This window comes from Camelina sativa, chromosome 3 (assembly GCF_000633955.1).
Source record: "Camelina sativa cultivar DH55 chromosome 3, Cs, whole genome shotgun sequence".
In the NCBI taxonomy this organism is placed as follows: domain Eukaryota; kingdom Viridiplantae; phylum Streptophyta; class Magnoliopsida; order Brassicales; family Brassicaceae; genus Camelina; species Camelina sativa.
Window position 1 is genome coordinate 6,962,288 of NC_025687.1, and position 15,748 is coordinate 6,978,035.

Below are 15,748 nucleotides of genomic sequence, written 5' to 3' on the forward strand. Positions count from 1 at the left end.
GTCGGACTTTGGTGCCAATGAAATAATTACCATATCCTTTATGTGTTCTGGGAGATTCCATTTTAGTACCTAAGGTGGCCTTTGCTCGCGATGGAAGCATCAGGCTTTGGGACTCCATTTCGGGCTGCTTCCTGCTGCTCTATGGCTCTTGATTCAAAATATTCAAGCCATGCAGCAGCATCCTGTGAGAGATAAATGAAGAAAACAAAACATGTATGTCTAAGAGTTCAAAACATACATTTTCTTACTTTACTAGTAAGAGTAAATTATTCAGCTGAGATCGGATGATTCCTAACCCTCCATGCGTTATGACAGAAACTTAGGAATTAAGATAGTGAACTAGGAGCAAATCAATCACCTGTGTACGAAGGTCATCTGGTCCAAGTTTTGCTGTAAGTATCTGAAGTGTAGTTTGTTCATGTTGCACACTCAATGAATGTGCTTCCATAAAAGAGAGAGCCACAGCAATTGCATGATAGCTTGCCGCTGTCTGGCAAAGTAAGACACAAAAGCATGATTAGTTTCAGCATGGGCGCAAAGTGAGGCAATATAGATAAGGGAGGAACCTGAATATGGTCCGCTCCTAGCAATCTTTTATTGCACTTTAGAGCTTCATGCAAGTATCTTAGAGCTAGATTATCATTCCCTACTTCTTTTTCCATCATAGCCACATTGATATATGTGGCAGCAGTATTTGGGTGAGATAGCCCACAAGTGAAGTGAAGAAGAAACAACGCACGGTTCACATATCTATAAAAAGGTAACAAATATAAATTATTAGAAAGATAACATTTAGAAGGAGCCAATCAGAGGAGGGGTTGGATCATAACGCATTCCAAGGCAACAAGAAAAAGATGATGGAAAAACAAAGTAGTACGGTTCTATTTTTAGTGACCATATAACTATAAGAGTCATTATGCATCACTTACTTTAGTGCCAATTCAAAGTGTTGAAGACGATAATAAAATACAGAAAGATCCCCATAGCTTTTCATAGTGTCAGGATGGTCGAGACCAAGTTCTCTCTCATTTATATCTAGAGCCTTCTGCTGATATATCGTTGCCTGATCAAGAGAGGATAGAACATCAGAGATAACGGTGCCTAGCTAGAAGCAGAAGCAGAACATAAAACTCTACAAACTCTCTTTAATGTTCCTTGACCTAATAATCAAAGTTGCCATTTAGTAAGAAGATGAGAGATGATAATACCTGGTTAAAATCGCCAGTGTGGTACAGTACAACTGCGAGAAGGCTGTACGCACAAGCAGTATTTCTATGATAAGGCCCACAGACAGCAATCATCTTGACCAATGCCTACGAAATGTAAGAAGTCAACATCTCTTGGATAACATTTCAGTTGGTTAAAGAATGATGATAACGTAGCTATCAAAAGAAATGACACCTTTGTTCCATAATTCACAGCATCATCTAGTTTTCCTTTGTCAAGAGCAATTTTTGATGACTCCAAGAGTGTCCTTCCGTCAGATGATATACACAGCACATGCTGATCAAACAAACATATATCTTAAAGATTATTGTCTAGCATTTGAACCATATTTCTATAAACCAAAATCCAAGCAGTCGTAGAAAAGAAAAACAGATTGTGACCGAATCGCTGTTAGTCAAACTAATATTGGAATGGAGTGACCAACCTTGCACACAGGTACCAAGCCAAAAATGTCAGAGCTCTTGAAAGGATTTGGAGAATCGAAGTCATAATCTCTTGGAACTAGTTCTAACCCAACCTGTTTAAAAGCATGAAATCAATAAAGAACTATGATTCTGATACAAGCAGCAATACATTAACACAGAGATACTTAACCTTTTGGCAGAGTCCTCGGAGGATGGAAATTTTTTTCAAATGATTGAACTCATCTGTCTGTATCCAACCAAATTTTCTGGAAAGAAAATTCTGTAGCCATTGTAATCTGAGACAATACTCTTCACTAGGGACCCTATCACACCCTTCCGATTCACGGCGGCCAAGCATGAAGTTTAATGATGCAGCTACTGCCACAGGTAGCTTTGCCATATTATTGACAGATGCAATAACCGCCCTAAGAAGATGCTTGAAAGCTCTCGTAATCATCTCATGTATACAGATGGACTGTATATGAGGAAGTTTCTCAGCAAGTTTAGCCTGATCCATAGGTATAGTGGAGTCATTAACAACTGTACAGTAAACAACTTCTGACCTCAACAAAATCCCTTTAGATGAACATATTAGCTTTACTCTCTCAAAAAATCAAAATAACTTGGCAACAGGGAAAGGCGTCATTGACAAGGTAAAGCATTCTTACCACATGTCCTAGCGAACGCATTTGGAGACCTCTAATATGCATGAAGTCAGTCATTGTGCGACCATCAACTGGAGAAAGCTCCAGTGACCCGAAATCTGCTACCTAGTAAACCATTACAATGATTACTTGATAAGTATGGTCAAAGATATGTTTAGAAAATTATATCTGTTATCTAACTAAAAACATACCAGCCTTGGCAAAGCAATTTCATCATAGTAACCATATACCATCTTAGTAAGCTCTTCTTTTGACTGTATCACAAATAATATTCAAGTAAGCACCACGTTGTCAATCAAAGAATAAAAAAGGAACCATACATAAACAAATGCGGGACCTTTTCTCTCGTGGTTAATAGTCCAAAATAGAAGAAAAGCGAACCTTTAAATGGAGACCGGTTCCAGTTTCTTTTAGGCGAGAGAAAGCTTGTTCAGAAAGCAGTTCCTTCAGTTCAGTCTCAAAATGTTCGTCAATGCTTTTCTTCCCTAGATCAGCCTCCCCATTTAACTCGTGTAGTCTGATATCTTTTTCCTTTTCCTTCACGGTACGATTATTTTCTGATTTCTTACTTTTGGTCTTTAAAACTTTAAATTGTTTCCCCAAGCCTTTAACTGAAAGTTCAGTCTCATCATTAGTTGCAGGCTTTCCACAGACGTCTGTTTCTTTCTTTTGTAGATGCTGAACCCAGCAAGAACCGAGCTCCCATCTAATGGGTCTTACAGAAGATACCCATTTCTCTTCTAATTTTGTTAAGTTAACCTTTACGAACTTCGGTGCAATACATTTATAAGACTCTATATCATCCGAATCAAGCTGTGTGGGCTGGTTCTCTCCAGATGTTCCAACACTATGGGCCCTGTGAAGCTGAACCCTTAAGCTGCAATAAAGGTAACAATCAAGGTGGAAAAGAAGAAGTTAGATGCTCACATATGTCTTTTCGCAAGGGATGAGCACACAGCAATGTTATAGATATACTCAGGAATAACCTTTGATGCATTCATTTACCAATTAATACTCAGAATGTAGAGACAGAGTCGTAGAGAGACCCACAATAAAATGGAATTTTTTAATATGAACACGATGTGCAAAATACGTATAGTATTGAAAATCTTGGGGGCACAAACCTGTTAAGGTTAAGAGCATTAGCTCCTCCGTCCGGCAGGTCATCAATTAAAATATCACGGATATCAGACATTGCCTTCTGCGTTTTACCCTCGACATGTACCACCGCTGTATATCCACAGTGCCTTACAATAACTGTGCCTAAAGCCAGAGTATCCTGGAAATATTTCTTCATTGGTTATAATCTTTAGAAGAAATTACACATGCATGAAAAAGTAAATGCATTGCGGACGATTATAGCTCTACTCTAATTCAGTCATCTACGAAAAATGCTATTTGATGTGATAATGATGTTAGCAAAACCTTAAAGTGCAGAAAACAGTCATTCTTTACATATAGCTGAGAAAAGGATGAGAAATCACTTACGTGAACAATCTTACTCTCATCAGCTGTTATGCCTTTTAGCAAATTCTTTTCAGCAAGTTCCTTGGATGATAGAACAAATGGTTCATTTTGACATGTAGCTTCAGGCTTTGGGTCAAGGCTGGCTATATCACGTTTTACAGTAATAAACAAATCTCCAACATGATCCTCAAGAAGGATCGAGCCTGAACTTAATCCAGTAGTGTGTTGATTAGTATCCATCACGTCGCAAATGGCTCTAACAGCTCTTTGCACAGAGGTGTCGAGAAACTGATTATGAAGCAAGAAAGCTTTCTTATCTCGAACAACCCTCTCCTCCTCAGTCTTGCAAGGAAGCGTAGCTAATACAGAAAACTCAGCAGCCCAAGGTCGAAGATTGTATTCACCATTCATCCACTGACCACCACCATTCCCTCCCCATTGTCCATCCTCTGTTGGTAAAGGAGAAAAAGTTGAAGTAGACTCAGAAACAGGAGGAGGTACAAGCCATGTATTAATCCGTAATCCATACGGGAGGTTGCCAAACTGAAAGAAAAAACAAATAAAGCCAAACTTCAAAAAAAATTGATCTTGAAAAAAAATCTCAAAAACAAAATTCATTAACTAAAAACGTAAAAACAGCTATTTCACCTTGTTCCGGTCAGTGAAAGCTTTCATTAGAGATTCATATGCCTGCATCAATTCCCAATACAATGTTAAAAAGCTTATTTCTTTGTACAATGCAATGCCATAAATAAAGGTAGAAATTTTAAAAATAGACCTTGGCAAAAGCATTGCTGACGTTCTGAAGCAAATCTACAATGGAATGACAATGTGAGAGCTGTTTTCCAACGGCGAAGAAACCATTCACCGAAGCAATCACATGTATAACCTTCCCATTGCAAATCTTAACCTTAAGTCCAAAATGGTAACCATCACGCCTCTCTCCATCTTCTTCTTCTTCTTCTTCACTGCCATCAACTTTCTTCAAATCTACATATCAAAATATGAAAACGAGAAAGAGGCAATGAGCTGTGAAACTCTCAAACCAATCAACCATAAAGAGAGAGAGAGAGAGAGAGAGCCTAGCTAGTGAGTGTTAAAACAAACTTACGAAGAATCGGAGGAGAGAGGTGAGCAATGGAGAAAAAGTCGTAAAATTGAGAAAGCTTTGGGGTTGGGTGGATAGAGACCATGTCGAGCCCCTCCGGCGACGCCGCCACCTGACTGGCATTGTTGTTGCCGGCGACAACGACGGGTTTCCCATTGGGGGATTTGGGGGAAGCGGAGGAGAACCGGGTGGTGCACGCTACGATGTCTACGACTCTCCGCACCTGAGTCCAAGCTTGGCTCTCCTCTTTGTACTCCTCTGTGGCAAAACGGTAAATAACACAAACTCTGAGGGTAAGTGAACAAATAAAAAAGAACTAACCAATATAATACGAACCAATTACAATTCTGGTATTGGTACAATTAAACAATGATTTAGTGGTGTGCCTTATCTCACTGTCACTGACTCACTGTGACACTTTCTGTGCCACTTACATAAAAGAAGACCAAATGCGAATGTTGTGTTCTTTTTTCTTTAATTCGAAAGTTGTTTGCAATAATAAATATAAGACTATACTAAATCTAGTAGTTGGGAACATATTGTTTTGGACTAACCTGGAATCATGCGGAGGAAACAAGGCTTGAGGGAAGCAACTTGGATGTTGTCATTCAATTTTTGCCCTTTCACCTATACCAATATCATCAGTTCAGTCACATCTTCTTCTTCTTCTTTGGTGATAAAAAGCGATGAGATAGTATTGGCTTATCCAAAAAAATTTACCTTATGGGAGAGAGAATAGTTGGTGAAATGGCAAGTCTTAACGTGAGATGCCAAAAGCTTTCTCACATCAATGATTTTGTCAGTAGAGACTCCCTTGAGTATCACTTTGGTCTCGTACGGAGTTGTGACTGTGATCTCAACCAGACTCGGAGCCAACACTTTCTCTTCTTTCTTCTTCTTATCTCCTCCTTTCCCTCGGTTGTTTGATTTCCCTTTGCTCGACCTCGGTGCCATTGATGATCCTTTCATCCAAAACAAACATGTACACAATATAATTAGATCATGTGTAAAGGTAATATATATAAAACGCGAATGAATCCACACATGATTAGATCAGATAGTGGGAGGTAGGTAGGTAGGTAAGGTACCTTGGAACGAGGATTCTGACCAGACCAGAGCTATCAAGAAAAGAGCCTCAAGAAAGAAGAAAAAAGTAGGCGAAAGATAGAGAGAGAGGTTGAAGAGAGGATATATAAGAAAGAAAAAAAAAAAGGAGGATAAGGGTTTTGGATGGGTTTACACTTTGGATTTTCAGATTTATGACCAATCCTGACCTCTCCTTGTCGCTAACGCCAAATCTCTTTCTACTTCTATCTCTTATTAGACGTTACATGTGATTTTGATGCCACATTAAAGTTTTAATAAGGCCCCAAATCCAAGTCCCATGCAATTCGACCAAGATGAGATGATGGTTCAGATTGACACACGTGGCACTCTGAGTGGTGGGGACACTGACCTTCTTGTCCGACTCCGTTTTGTTTGTTTTCACTTTTTTATTTTTTTAATAATAATCAACGGTTCGAATCCTCTGCTCAGTGCAGAGTGTTTTAGTGGTTGCCCACTCAAAGTCAATTGTTTCTTTTTCATAAACCACCTACTTAATGTCTACACCATGTATATTATAAGCACGAGTTACACTCTTTCTCCTTCTTGTATTACTTACAAGGTATAAACCTTAGTACACCAAATTTTTAAAATTCAATGGAAATGATGATATCAACATCACAAATACTCACCCACCTGGCCACCTATAATTGATTGATTCAGAATCCAGCCACTCCACATCTGAATGAGTACTACAACTAGATCCCCAAACTTTTTCATTTACATTTTTAATTCCCTTTCAATAATTCCTTCCCACCCGTTGAGTGGACTTGATAGTTTAAATGAAATAAACCAAAATCTATGTCAAATACTGTCAATGAGTCGATTTGTAGAAGACCAAGAACCAAAAATGAGAGATTTGGAGGGACAAAGAAGCCTTCTTAGTAATGTGAAATTGTTTTTTTTATAACTAATTTCAAATCTGATCAAATGCTGATTACACTATGCTCTAGAACCAAAAGAAGAAAAAAAAAATTGAAAAGGTTTCATGAAGTTTCATTTTTGAACCACTCCTTAGTGCACAAGAGAGCCTCCAAGGTTGCACGAGAAAGGGAGGTCTTGTAACTGTCCATCTGCTTCACCTCTGTTTCGAATACAGAATCAGGAGAGACGGTGCTGAAGGGGACAGAGAGGAGATCCACAGCCATCTTTGAAAGGGTTGGGTAGTTTGTGGTGTTGAGCCTCCACCAGCTCAGAACGTTAAAGTCTTCTGACCTCGGAGTCAGTTCTTCTTCCAGGTATTGATCAAGCTCCGTTTTCATCTCTGGCATGTACATATCATCAAAGTCTGAAAATGATTCGCCTATTGTGACGAGGGTAGACCCTTCCTGGAGAAGCACGTCAACCGGAAATAGTATGTTGTCTTCCTCTGCCATTGCATGTACTTGAGAATCATCACAATGTTGCTGATCCTCTTCTGTTAGCTGACTCTCTTCACTCACTCCCTCCAAAAGCCTTACCACATTTTGCTTCACTACCTTACTCTCTCTCTCATGTTGATGTGCCTCTGTGGTTTGCTCTAGTTGTGTACTTGATTCATCACTTGATTGCCCATTCCCTGTATTGGCATCTTCAGCCACGTCTTGATGGAAGTGAGATTCCTGAGCCACTTCTATTTCCGAAAAGCCATGATCCACATAAGCATCCAACAGATTCTGTTCACTGTAGCTAAGGTACAGATCATAGAAGGCGTCATTGACAGTCTTGGTCCATTTTTTTGCATCTTCACCATAAGACTTATTGAAGGTGAACTCAATGAAGCGCATTTTGAACCGGGGATCCATGACCCCTGCAACTGCCAAAACCAGGAAGTTTCCTCTCCAATACTGGTCAAATTTTTCACTCAACGAGTTTGCTAGGTTTCTGACATCCGGGTCTTCACACATGGCAGTGTGTCTCAGCTCTAGCTGAAGCTTTGTCATCTCATGGTAGAAATCGCTTGCTGTCAACTGGTTTGGCCCAGTCAAGGCCTTACCCGCTTCGAAAAGAACCTTCAAGCATGAGCAGAGACTCTCAATCTTTCTCCAGTCTTCAGGAGATATAGATATTTTGTACTCAGGATAGCAAGTTTCCAAACTAGAAAACACTTGTTTGTGTTCAAATGCAGCCAGCAACATGTTGTAACTTGTGTCCCATCTCGTTTGGTTGTCAATGAGAAGATCTTTGTAAGAAGAAGGGGTTGGAAACTGTTTCTTCAGGTCATCAAATCTGTCACCGCAAACCTGGTTGGTTTTAACACGCTTGATGCTATCTCGGACTTTCTTTATAGGTTCTTGGAGGTGTTCAGCTGTGAGTGCATCTTGCGCCATGCTGCTTAGGAGGCGAGCATAGCATTTTCCCATCAACAACTGACCATTCAAAACATGCTGATTCCTAGCAGACAAATAACCTCTGAGATTCTCAACGGCGGTCTTATTTACTAGTGATTGGCTGACAGCGATGCTTGAAATCTTCCCTTCCAACTTCCACTCCGACAAGCAAGCTTCGACAGGTTGGTTTAAAGCAAAATCTGAATCAGGAGAAGCCACAACAGCAACATTCAGAAGACGGTGAGTCAAATTCCAGTCTTTATCAATAAAGTGTCCAGTCAGAAAAGCATAACCAACTGATTGCTTTGATGACCACAAGTCTACAGTAAGATTAACTCCCCCAGGAATCTTTCCAATAAAGTCCAAGATTTTCAGCTTTTGGGAAAAAAACATAGAGACACAATCATCATGAACGGTCTTGAAGCTTGCCACACGGAACTGGGGACGAAGAGCCTGCAGGAAACCAACAAAACCAGGGTGCTCGACCATATGAAGAGGGTAATCATGCATGATGATCATCTTAGCCATCTCATGGTTGCAGCGATCTTGATCCAGAGGAGGAGGAACAACAGGAGAAGAGATCCGACGTTTCTTGGGAAGGCAAGAGGAGGAAGTGGTTTCCTCCTTGATTGGCGTTGGCGTGGTTTCCTCCTTGATTGGCGTTGGAGAGAGCTTCTTGAACTCAGAGCTCTTAGCACAAATACCCAAGTCAATGTGACGCTTAAGGTGGCTAGTTCCTGAAGCCTTAGTGCCATTAATGTAGGCAAAGGATTTGTTGCAGTGCATGCAACGAGCTTTTTTAGTGTCAGGACTAACAACTTCCGTGATGAAGTGATCCCACACCTCAGACTTCTTCTGCCTCCTACGCTTCACAATGGGTTGTGTTTGTGTATCAGAATCCATCTCAAGAGCAACGTCCACATCAACCATTTCTGTAGGATTAGTAGTATCCATAATCCTGAAACAGACAAAAGGCAAAATTGAATCAATTATTCGTAAATAAATGAATAAAGATGTTTACTTTGACACACAATTCAACAGCCTCAATAGATCAAACGAAGAAACAGAGGAAGCAGAGACACATTAGACCCGGAAAACAAAAAAAAATTGCGATAAAAACAGGAGAAGACATAACGGCGAACAGTTCTCTCCCCTATTCACAAAACACGAAATCGGAAAAGCGAAACGAAGAAGAAGAAGGGTACTTACACAGAAGAGACAAAGGAAGAGAAGAGTCTGAAACGCGTGTAATGGGCTCTGAAACACCGAAACGCTAAATAGCGAAATCGAATTGGACTTTCACTTTTTTTTTAGGGTTTTGAGCTTTTTTCCTTTTCTTTTTTCCCGTCGGCCCTTTTCTGTTCTCTCACTTATATTTATAATCAGGACGATGAATCTCTCTCTTCCTCTCTCCGCCGTTGATCTACCATCCCCACGTTAATCTCGTCCCTTTACTTCTCTCTCTCTCTCTTTTTGACATTTTTTTTTACTCCCCTAAATTTCCATTAGGCTCGACTCACATACACACACAAAAAGAAAATGGAAATTTGATAAAAGCAAAAAGATAAAAAAANAAAAAAAAAAAAAAAAAAAAAAAGGATTGACGAAATCCAACACAAATTTAATAATTACTATTATTATTTATCCTGTAATATTTATTATTAAATTTTATGAATCATCTATAAATGAAAAAATATTATTGGTTTTAATATTCCACTATTTAGAAGTTTGAATATTATAATTTAATTTTGGACCATGATAAGTAATATTCTAAATATAATTGATTGTATGTTTTTGAGACAACAATTAAGCATTTTAAGTCATTAGAATGTGTTAAAAACACATTTTATCTTCTTCCTGATTATTATATATATAAATCTCCCATTTTCTTATATGTAAATAAGTTTCACCAGTGACCGCAAGGAAGATAGAAACTACTTGTCTCTGCCACCAAACATTCCCATCATGTCCTTAGCCGAACCCATCTGCTTCATGAGACTCTGCAGACCACCCATGCCGCCTATCTGTTTTAACATCTGAGGCGGTATGACCTTGCTCATGTCTCCGTTCTTTGGTATCTTTATCCCTTTCATTGTCTTTGCTATCCTCTTGTACTCTTCCAACATCTCCATCACTTCTCTTACAAACCTCCCTGACCCTCTCGCTATCCGCATTATCCTTGACTCGCTAAACACCTTTGGGTTTGAGCTGTCCAGTTCTGCACAGCCACCCATCACATTTTGCTCAAAACTTACTATTAATTCTACTGAGAATGAAACTCTCCAGCTAAGAAATTGTTCTCACCTTTATCTGTCATAGAATCCATCATTGTCATGTATCGCTTCATCTTCGCTCGGCTTTCTTCTTCATGTCCTTTCGGCATCAATTGAGCACTAATTCCAGGCAGCATCGAGTAAAGCTATAAACCAATACATTATTTTGTTTAATCAATCAGCACACGGCACAGACAACTATTGGACAAGAGATTCTGACCTGATTAAGTGGAAGATTCAGTGAGCACTGGAACTGGTCGTACAGAGTTCTCAACGTAAAGTTACCCTGAGAGACCTTTTCTACAAGTTCATGCTGTAGATCTTTAGGTACCACCTCTTGTCTTTTATCCACGATACCAGACCAATCACCCATTCCTGTTGTACACATAGACATTATCAAGATTCTGAGACGAAAACCTATCGGGGACCCTCTGATTACTCCTCAGAATGCTGCTAATCTTCAATAAATTCCACGAAAGTTACCTAAGAGACGGCTGACAAATGGTTTGACGTCAAACACTTCAAACTCATCCATATGCTCTCCTGTTCCAATGAATATCACAGGACTTTTTGTAGCTGCAACACTAAAAAAATGAAAATGGCTCAGATTCACTTATTTATTTAACTAAAAGCCCAAAAGGTTTTTATATTGAACATTTCGAGTACAGATGAAGACTCAGAAATACATACGCGCTAAGAGCACCACCACCCTTGGCATGGCCGTCCATCTTAGTAATGATTACAGCTCCAACAGCAACAGTTTGCTTAAATGCTTGAGCTTGATCAAATGTAGCTTGACCAATACTGCTATCCATAACAAATATAACAAGATCTGGTTTCTGTAAAGTGAAAAGACCACGATCAAAACCTCCAACATCAACCAGGAATAAACAAAAAACTTCAAGACAACAACGAATACCGTTGCTTCAGCAACTTGACGCATTTCTTCAAAGAGAGAAGCTTCTTGTTTATGGCGACCACTGGTGTCAACAATAATAAGATCACACTTTTCTTTCTTGAACCTCTCAACTCCCTCCACAGCAATTTTCACAGGATCGGATTCTGTGTAGCTGCAAAGGATCACAACTCAGCATTAGCTTATTCTAGAGAACAGTTTTAACCCAGAACATCTTCTTTTATTTTTTCCATTACCCCATGTTACTGTCATTGATGTAATTCCAAAACAACAAATAGCATAGTCACAAACTGTTGAGCTATTTAGCAAAGATGTGAGATCCTTTGATAGAGTAGCAGTGTGTAATGAATTCCACAAAACGGAGCGCAGGAAATACAGGCAAAAGGGCTTATAGAAACTCTAAAGCTAAGTGTCACACAGAGAACTAGAGAAGTATGACGAAACCTACTGGACTGGATGATCCAGAAATAAATTCAAGTAGTAGTAACTGTAGTGCTTGTCAGTGCAAATTCGTGCAGGTAAAGACCAAACAATTTCATAAATAGTGTACCTTGCTTCTACCGCAACAAAGAATATGCCATCATTTTACACAGACAGGATCTAATATCCTTTGGAAATGCAAACACCAAAAGTCTTATGAGCACATAAGAGGAAAGCTGATACTAGGATACAAACCTTCATCACACAAAGGGGATAGATAAGAACAAGATCTCATAAAAACCACAAAGGGGTTAAGTTGAGTACCTTCCATAAAAGGGGATCTTGGCCTTGGTGGCATTCTGTTTAAGCTGATCGAAAGCACCTGCCCTGAAAGTATCCGCACACACAAGAGCTGGTTTGTACCCTTTCTTCTGATGGTAATAAGCATACTTGGTACACGTTGTTGTTTTCCCAGCACCTAAACATTAGTCACAAAATTGGGGACAATGTTAACAAATAATTTACAACTACAATCTAACTGCAAGTAAGAAACACGCTAAATCATCAACCACGGAATAACAAAGAATAGGATCAAACAGAGAGACCTAACCTTGTAATCCAACGAACATAACAACACTAGGTTTGGCCTTTTTGGGGGCAAATGCAGGCTTTCCTGGATCCAACATCTTACAGAGTTCATTGAAAATAGCCTGAAAGAGAATCATAAGCAACTAAGAATCACACAAAAAAAAANAAAAAAAAAAAAAAAAAAAAAAAACTGAAGAAAATAAATAATTAACCCGGATTTCATCGTGTTCTGCTAATCAAAGACCTGCTCAATGATCCGGCGCTTATTGTGGCCAGCTGCTAGATCGCGGAGGTTAACGATCTTCTTAATATTGGTCTGCATCTCCTTCACAAGAGGGAAAGAAACATCGGACTGGAGCAAAGCGCGAGTTATCTCGTTTAAGCAATCATTTAGAGCCTTTTCATCGATAATTGTCACATTGTTCATCTGCTGTATGGCATGGGTAATCCGGCTACCGAGCTCCGCCAACACCATCTTCTCGCTGCTCTGTGCGATTCAACAAAGATCAAAGGGAATTAGGGCTCACGTTTTGATCAAGAGATCTTTTGTCGGATGTAAGCGGGGGAAGCTGAGCCTTTTTGGTTCTAGAATCTTCTTTTTTAATTCCCAAATCCCTAAAACGGTTACGAGTCGGAGCATATCAGATTATATGGGCCTCAAAACGCTAAACAGGCCCAATGCACTTAACAATTGGGCCATTAAAGCAAGGCATGGAGCATTGGAGCTGCTTTAGCCATGGATAATATTTCCACCTCCCCTCTCAAAATATCCCCTTTTTTTACTAATGTTTTTGGTAAATATAAAATTCTACACATTTAATACAACTTTATGACGCAATTTTGCTTGTTAATAGGAACACGAACGATAAAAGAATCAACAAATTGCAGAAGAGCCTAAATGTTATATACAAGAATCGGTTTTAAAATGTAAATATTGTTGTATTACTTACAACTGACGTAAGTACAGTACCACTGAATCCAGAGGATATAGTGGTCGGTGACAGCGAAACATTTTCGTTTTTACTAAGGTAAGCTGACATATATGAGTTGATGAATAGACAGAGATTCCTAACAGACAGATTCAAGATCACAGCATTTTATAGTTTTTACTCTGAAATTGGAACTCCTAGAACAGCTCTCAACTGGATGATCCTGATCCCTTCAGAGGTGAAGGAACTGCCGGGTAGAGCCTTTTTAGCTTCTTCTGTTCTCCAAACTGGTGGATGGCGTCTTGAATCCCTGCAAATGCGACCACAAACTCGGCTGTATCTGTTTGATTCATTAGCTTCTTCATCACCAGCTCTAACACTTTATACCTGCCAAACATAGCAACATGCTCTCATATCTGCTGATAACTCAATAAGACTAAGACATTAACCACTATCTATTGGCGTCATCAGGTATTTGTTTTCGTTCATCCTCTACAATTCCTTTTCTTTATGATGGAGAGAAAAAACCAAACCTGAGTCGTTGTGCCTTTGAGATTACTTTATGGATGTTCCCAAACAGCTCCTGCACAGAACGCAGAGCTTCTTCATGCGACCGAGTACTGCATAGCGGTGAAAAGGGGAGGTGAAGGACACAGGTTGCCTGAATTTCTGCATATTCCTCATCGATCACGGCCTCCTCAATGCGTATCTCACGGAGAAGCTGAGAGAGTACACGTTCACTCGACTCAGACAGAGAGAAGGCAGGGTTTTGAGCGGCCAGAATGCGGACAAGGTCAAGTATGGAGGTCGGACGCCAGTCTCCAAGCCAGGCCACAGCAGCAAGCTCATGAGGAGGTAGCCACGTGGGCAGGACGAGGTTAGATACATCCTTTAAGGACGTTGAAACCATGGCGTTGTAGTAATGGGACTGGTATCTACTCAGCTGTTCTTCAATCAGTTCATCCAATTCCCACCTGGATTTAAGCTCTTTGTCTAGTCTTGCAGCTATACTGTTCTGTTCTTGCCTCCACAGTTCATACAAGTCTCCAGAAAGTTCGTCACCTGATCAATCAAAGATATTATATGCTTTGTAACATCATCACCGACTTTATCATGATGACTATACAGATCACATCACCATGCCTTTATCACAAAAGGTTCACACTTTATCATACATAACTCAAAACATACTTTATAAGAAAGAAACCCTTTGCTCATATACCTTTTCTAAACGAGTCGTGCTGGTGAGATCTCCCGGCCTGAGATCTTTTAGACGATATATTACTAGCAGCTTCTCTCTCCAGATCATCCCATGAAACTTCTTCTCCATTGTTGGGTTCTTCAAATCCATTCTCTTCACTACAAATTTTACAATGCACGAATACGTACCAATTAACGAATAAGCTGATTTTCACAAGCACCAAATCTTGTAATCTGTCATTGCACAATTCACAAAATCCTAAAATGCATCCATATCCATTATGAAATTCATCAAAAAGAGGCAATTATTGCATCAATTTACATCCTTAATCTCATAAAGGAACCGAATTACTAATTAAGAGTAACCCGAGGATGGATTAATTCATAGTTCTTCTTACAAGATATACGAAAGAAAACCCTAAACCCAAGCGAGCGAATCATAGAAACACAAAGAAATCGACCAAATTTGAAACGATTACGCTCATTGGGTAATGCAGCGAAGAAAACGAAAGATACAAAGAGAGAAGACACTCACAAGCGCGCCACTTCCATCATTCTCGCCATCTTCGCGGTGTCTCTTCAGTACTGTGATTTCTTTCCCACGTTCTTGGATTCTCAAAGTCGTTTCATTCCCGGACGCGAGTGAGAGATATTGAATTTAAACAAAGGAACAAATAACAAAAGAAGAGACGAAGGGCTATTTCCGTCATTAAATATCATAATGGGCCGTACACGAAAAAGGCCCAAATTCTATCTCTCCTGCTTTTACCAAAGCAAACATAAAGAAACATAAAACAATCTCTCAATAATTGGTGAAACCGCCATGCGTTGCATGTCACTAGTAACTAGCAAGTACCGGTCGCCACGTGCTTCTGGATCCGCAAGCAGTCCTGATCCAAAAGCATCAAATTTCGAGCCAAGATCGAAACTTAAAATGCTCGCGAAGCAACACGTTCCAGCCAGAGCCACGACAGAACGACACTCTAGTCAACTAAACAATGCAACAAGAGAAGAGCGAAGAAGATCATCACAGCCGTCTGATCAATGTCACGGCCAAAGATCTAACGGCCGGAAACCGACGCCTTGTGGAGGTTCCGTACACAGCAACAATCTCCCAAGCAATGAACACATTAGTTGC

At 39.8% G+C, this 15,748-nt stretch overlaps 5 protein-coding genes across 6 annotated transcripts in view; 1 reads left to right on the forward strand and 4 right to left on the reverse strand.

Moving 5' to 3' along the window:
- Positions 1-6,066, reverse strand: part of LOC104774021 (protein TSS-like) — a 9,839-nt gene extending 3,773 nt beyond the window's left edge. For both annotated transcript variants that reach the window (XM_010498692.1, XM_010498693.2), the window contains exons 1-19: positions 5,960-6,066; positions 5,592-5,833; positions 5,426-5,498; positions 4,875-5,129; positions 4,542-4,753; positions 4,412-4,453; positions 3,785-4,306; positions 3,421-3,575; positions 2,678-3,173; positions 2,488-2,550; positions 2,300-2,401; positions 1,822-2,139; positions 1,652-1,744; positions 1,402-1,503; positions 1,209-1,313; positions 930-1,063; positions 567-750; positions 359-490; positions 70-182 (exon numbers count right to left, since the gene is read on the reverse strand). In XM_010498692.1, the coding sequence (XP_010496994.1) occupies positions 70-182; positions 359-490; positions 567-750; positions 930-1,063; positions 1,209-1,313; positions 1,402-1,503; positions 1,652-1,744; positions 1,822-2,139; positions 2,300-2,401; positions 2,488-2,550; positions 2,678-3,173; positions 3,421-3,575; positions 3,785-4,306; positions 4,412-4,453; positions 4,542-4,753; positions 4,875-5,129; positions 5,426-5,498; positions 5,592-5,825 (3,335 nt within the window). In that variant the 5' untranslated portion in view covers positions 5,826-5,833; positions 5,960-6,066. The remainder of the gene's footprint in view (positions 1-69; positions 183-358; positions 491-566; positions 751-929; positions 1,064-1,208; positions 1,314-1,401; positions 1,504-1,651; positions 1,745-1,821; positions 2,140-2,299; positions 2,402-2,487; positions 2,551-2,677; positions 3,174-3,420; positions 3,576-3,784; positions 4,307-4,411; positions 4,454-4,541; positions 4,754-4,874; positions 5,130-5,425; positions 5,499-5,591; positions 5,834-5,959) is intronic.
- LOC104774030 (zinc finger BED domain-containing protein DAYSLEEPER-like) lies at positions 6,868-9,472 on the reverse strand. Its single transcript, XM_010498698.2, has 2 exons — positions 9,420-9,472; positions 6,868-9,242 (listed from the first exon to the last, which is right to left on the reverse strand). The coding sequence occupies exon 2, from the start codon at positions 9,236-9,238 to the stop codon at positions 6,962-6,964; it is 2,277 nt and encodes a 758-aa protein (XP_010497000.1). The 5' UTR covers positions 9,239-9,242; positions 9,420-9,472; the 3' UTR covers positions 6,868-6,961.
- LOC104774039 (signal recognition particle 54 kDa protein 1) lies at positions 10,041-13,067 on the reverse strand. Its single transcript, XM_010498707.2, has 9 exons — positions 12,726-13,067; positions 12,504-12,603; positions 12,218-12,371; positions 11,477-11,627; positions 11,248-11,396; positions 11,041-11,141; positions 10,778-10,932; positions 10,589-10,703; positions 10,041-10,502 (listed from the first exon to the last, which is right to left on the reverse strand). The coding sequence occupies exons 1-9, from the start codon at positions 12,954-12,956 to the stop codon at positions 10,219-10,221; spliced, it is 1,440 nt and encodes a 479-aa protein (XP_010497009.1). The 5' UTR covers positions 12,957-13,067; the 3' UTR covers positions 10,041-10,218.
- LOC104774049 lies at positions 13,387-15,742 on the reverse strand. Its single transcript, XM_010498718.2, has 4 exons — positions 15,146-15,742; positions 14,633-14,769; positions 13,944-14,472; positions 13,387-13,797 (listed from the first exon to the last, which is right to left on the reverse strand). The coding sequence occupies exons 1-4, from the start codon at positions 15,172-15,174 to the stop codon at positions 13,620-13,622; spliced, it is 873 nt and encodes a 290-aa protein (XP_010497020.1). The 5' UTR covers positions 15,175-15,742; the 3' UTR covers positions 13,387-13,619.
- LOC104774055 (SNF1-related protein kinase regulatory subunit gamma-like PV42a) overlaps positions 15,609-15,748 on the forward strand; it is a 2,352-nt gene continuing 2,212 nt past the window's right edge. The window contains exon 1 of the mRNA XM_019239736.1: positions 15,609-15,701. Coding sequence (XP_019095281.1) covers positions 15,609-15,701 — 93 coding nt within the window. The remainder of the gene's footprint in view (positions 15,702-15,748) is intronic.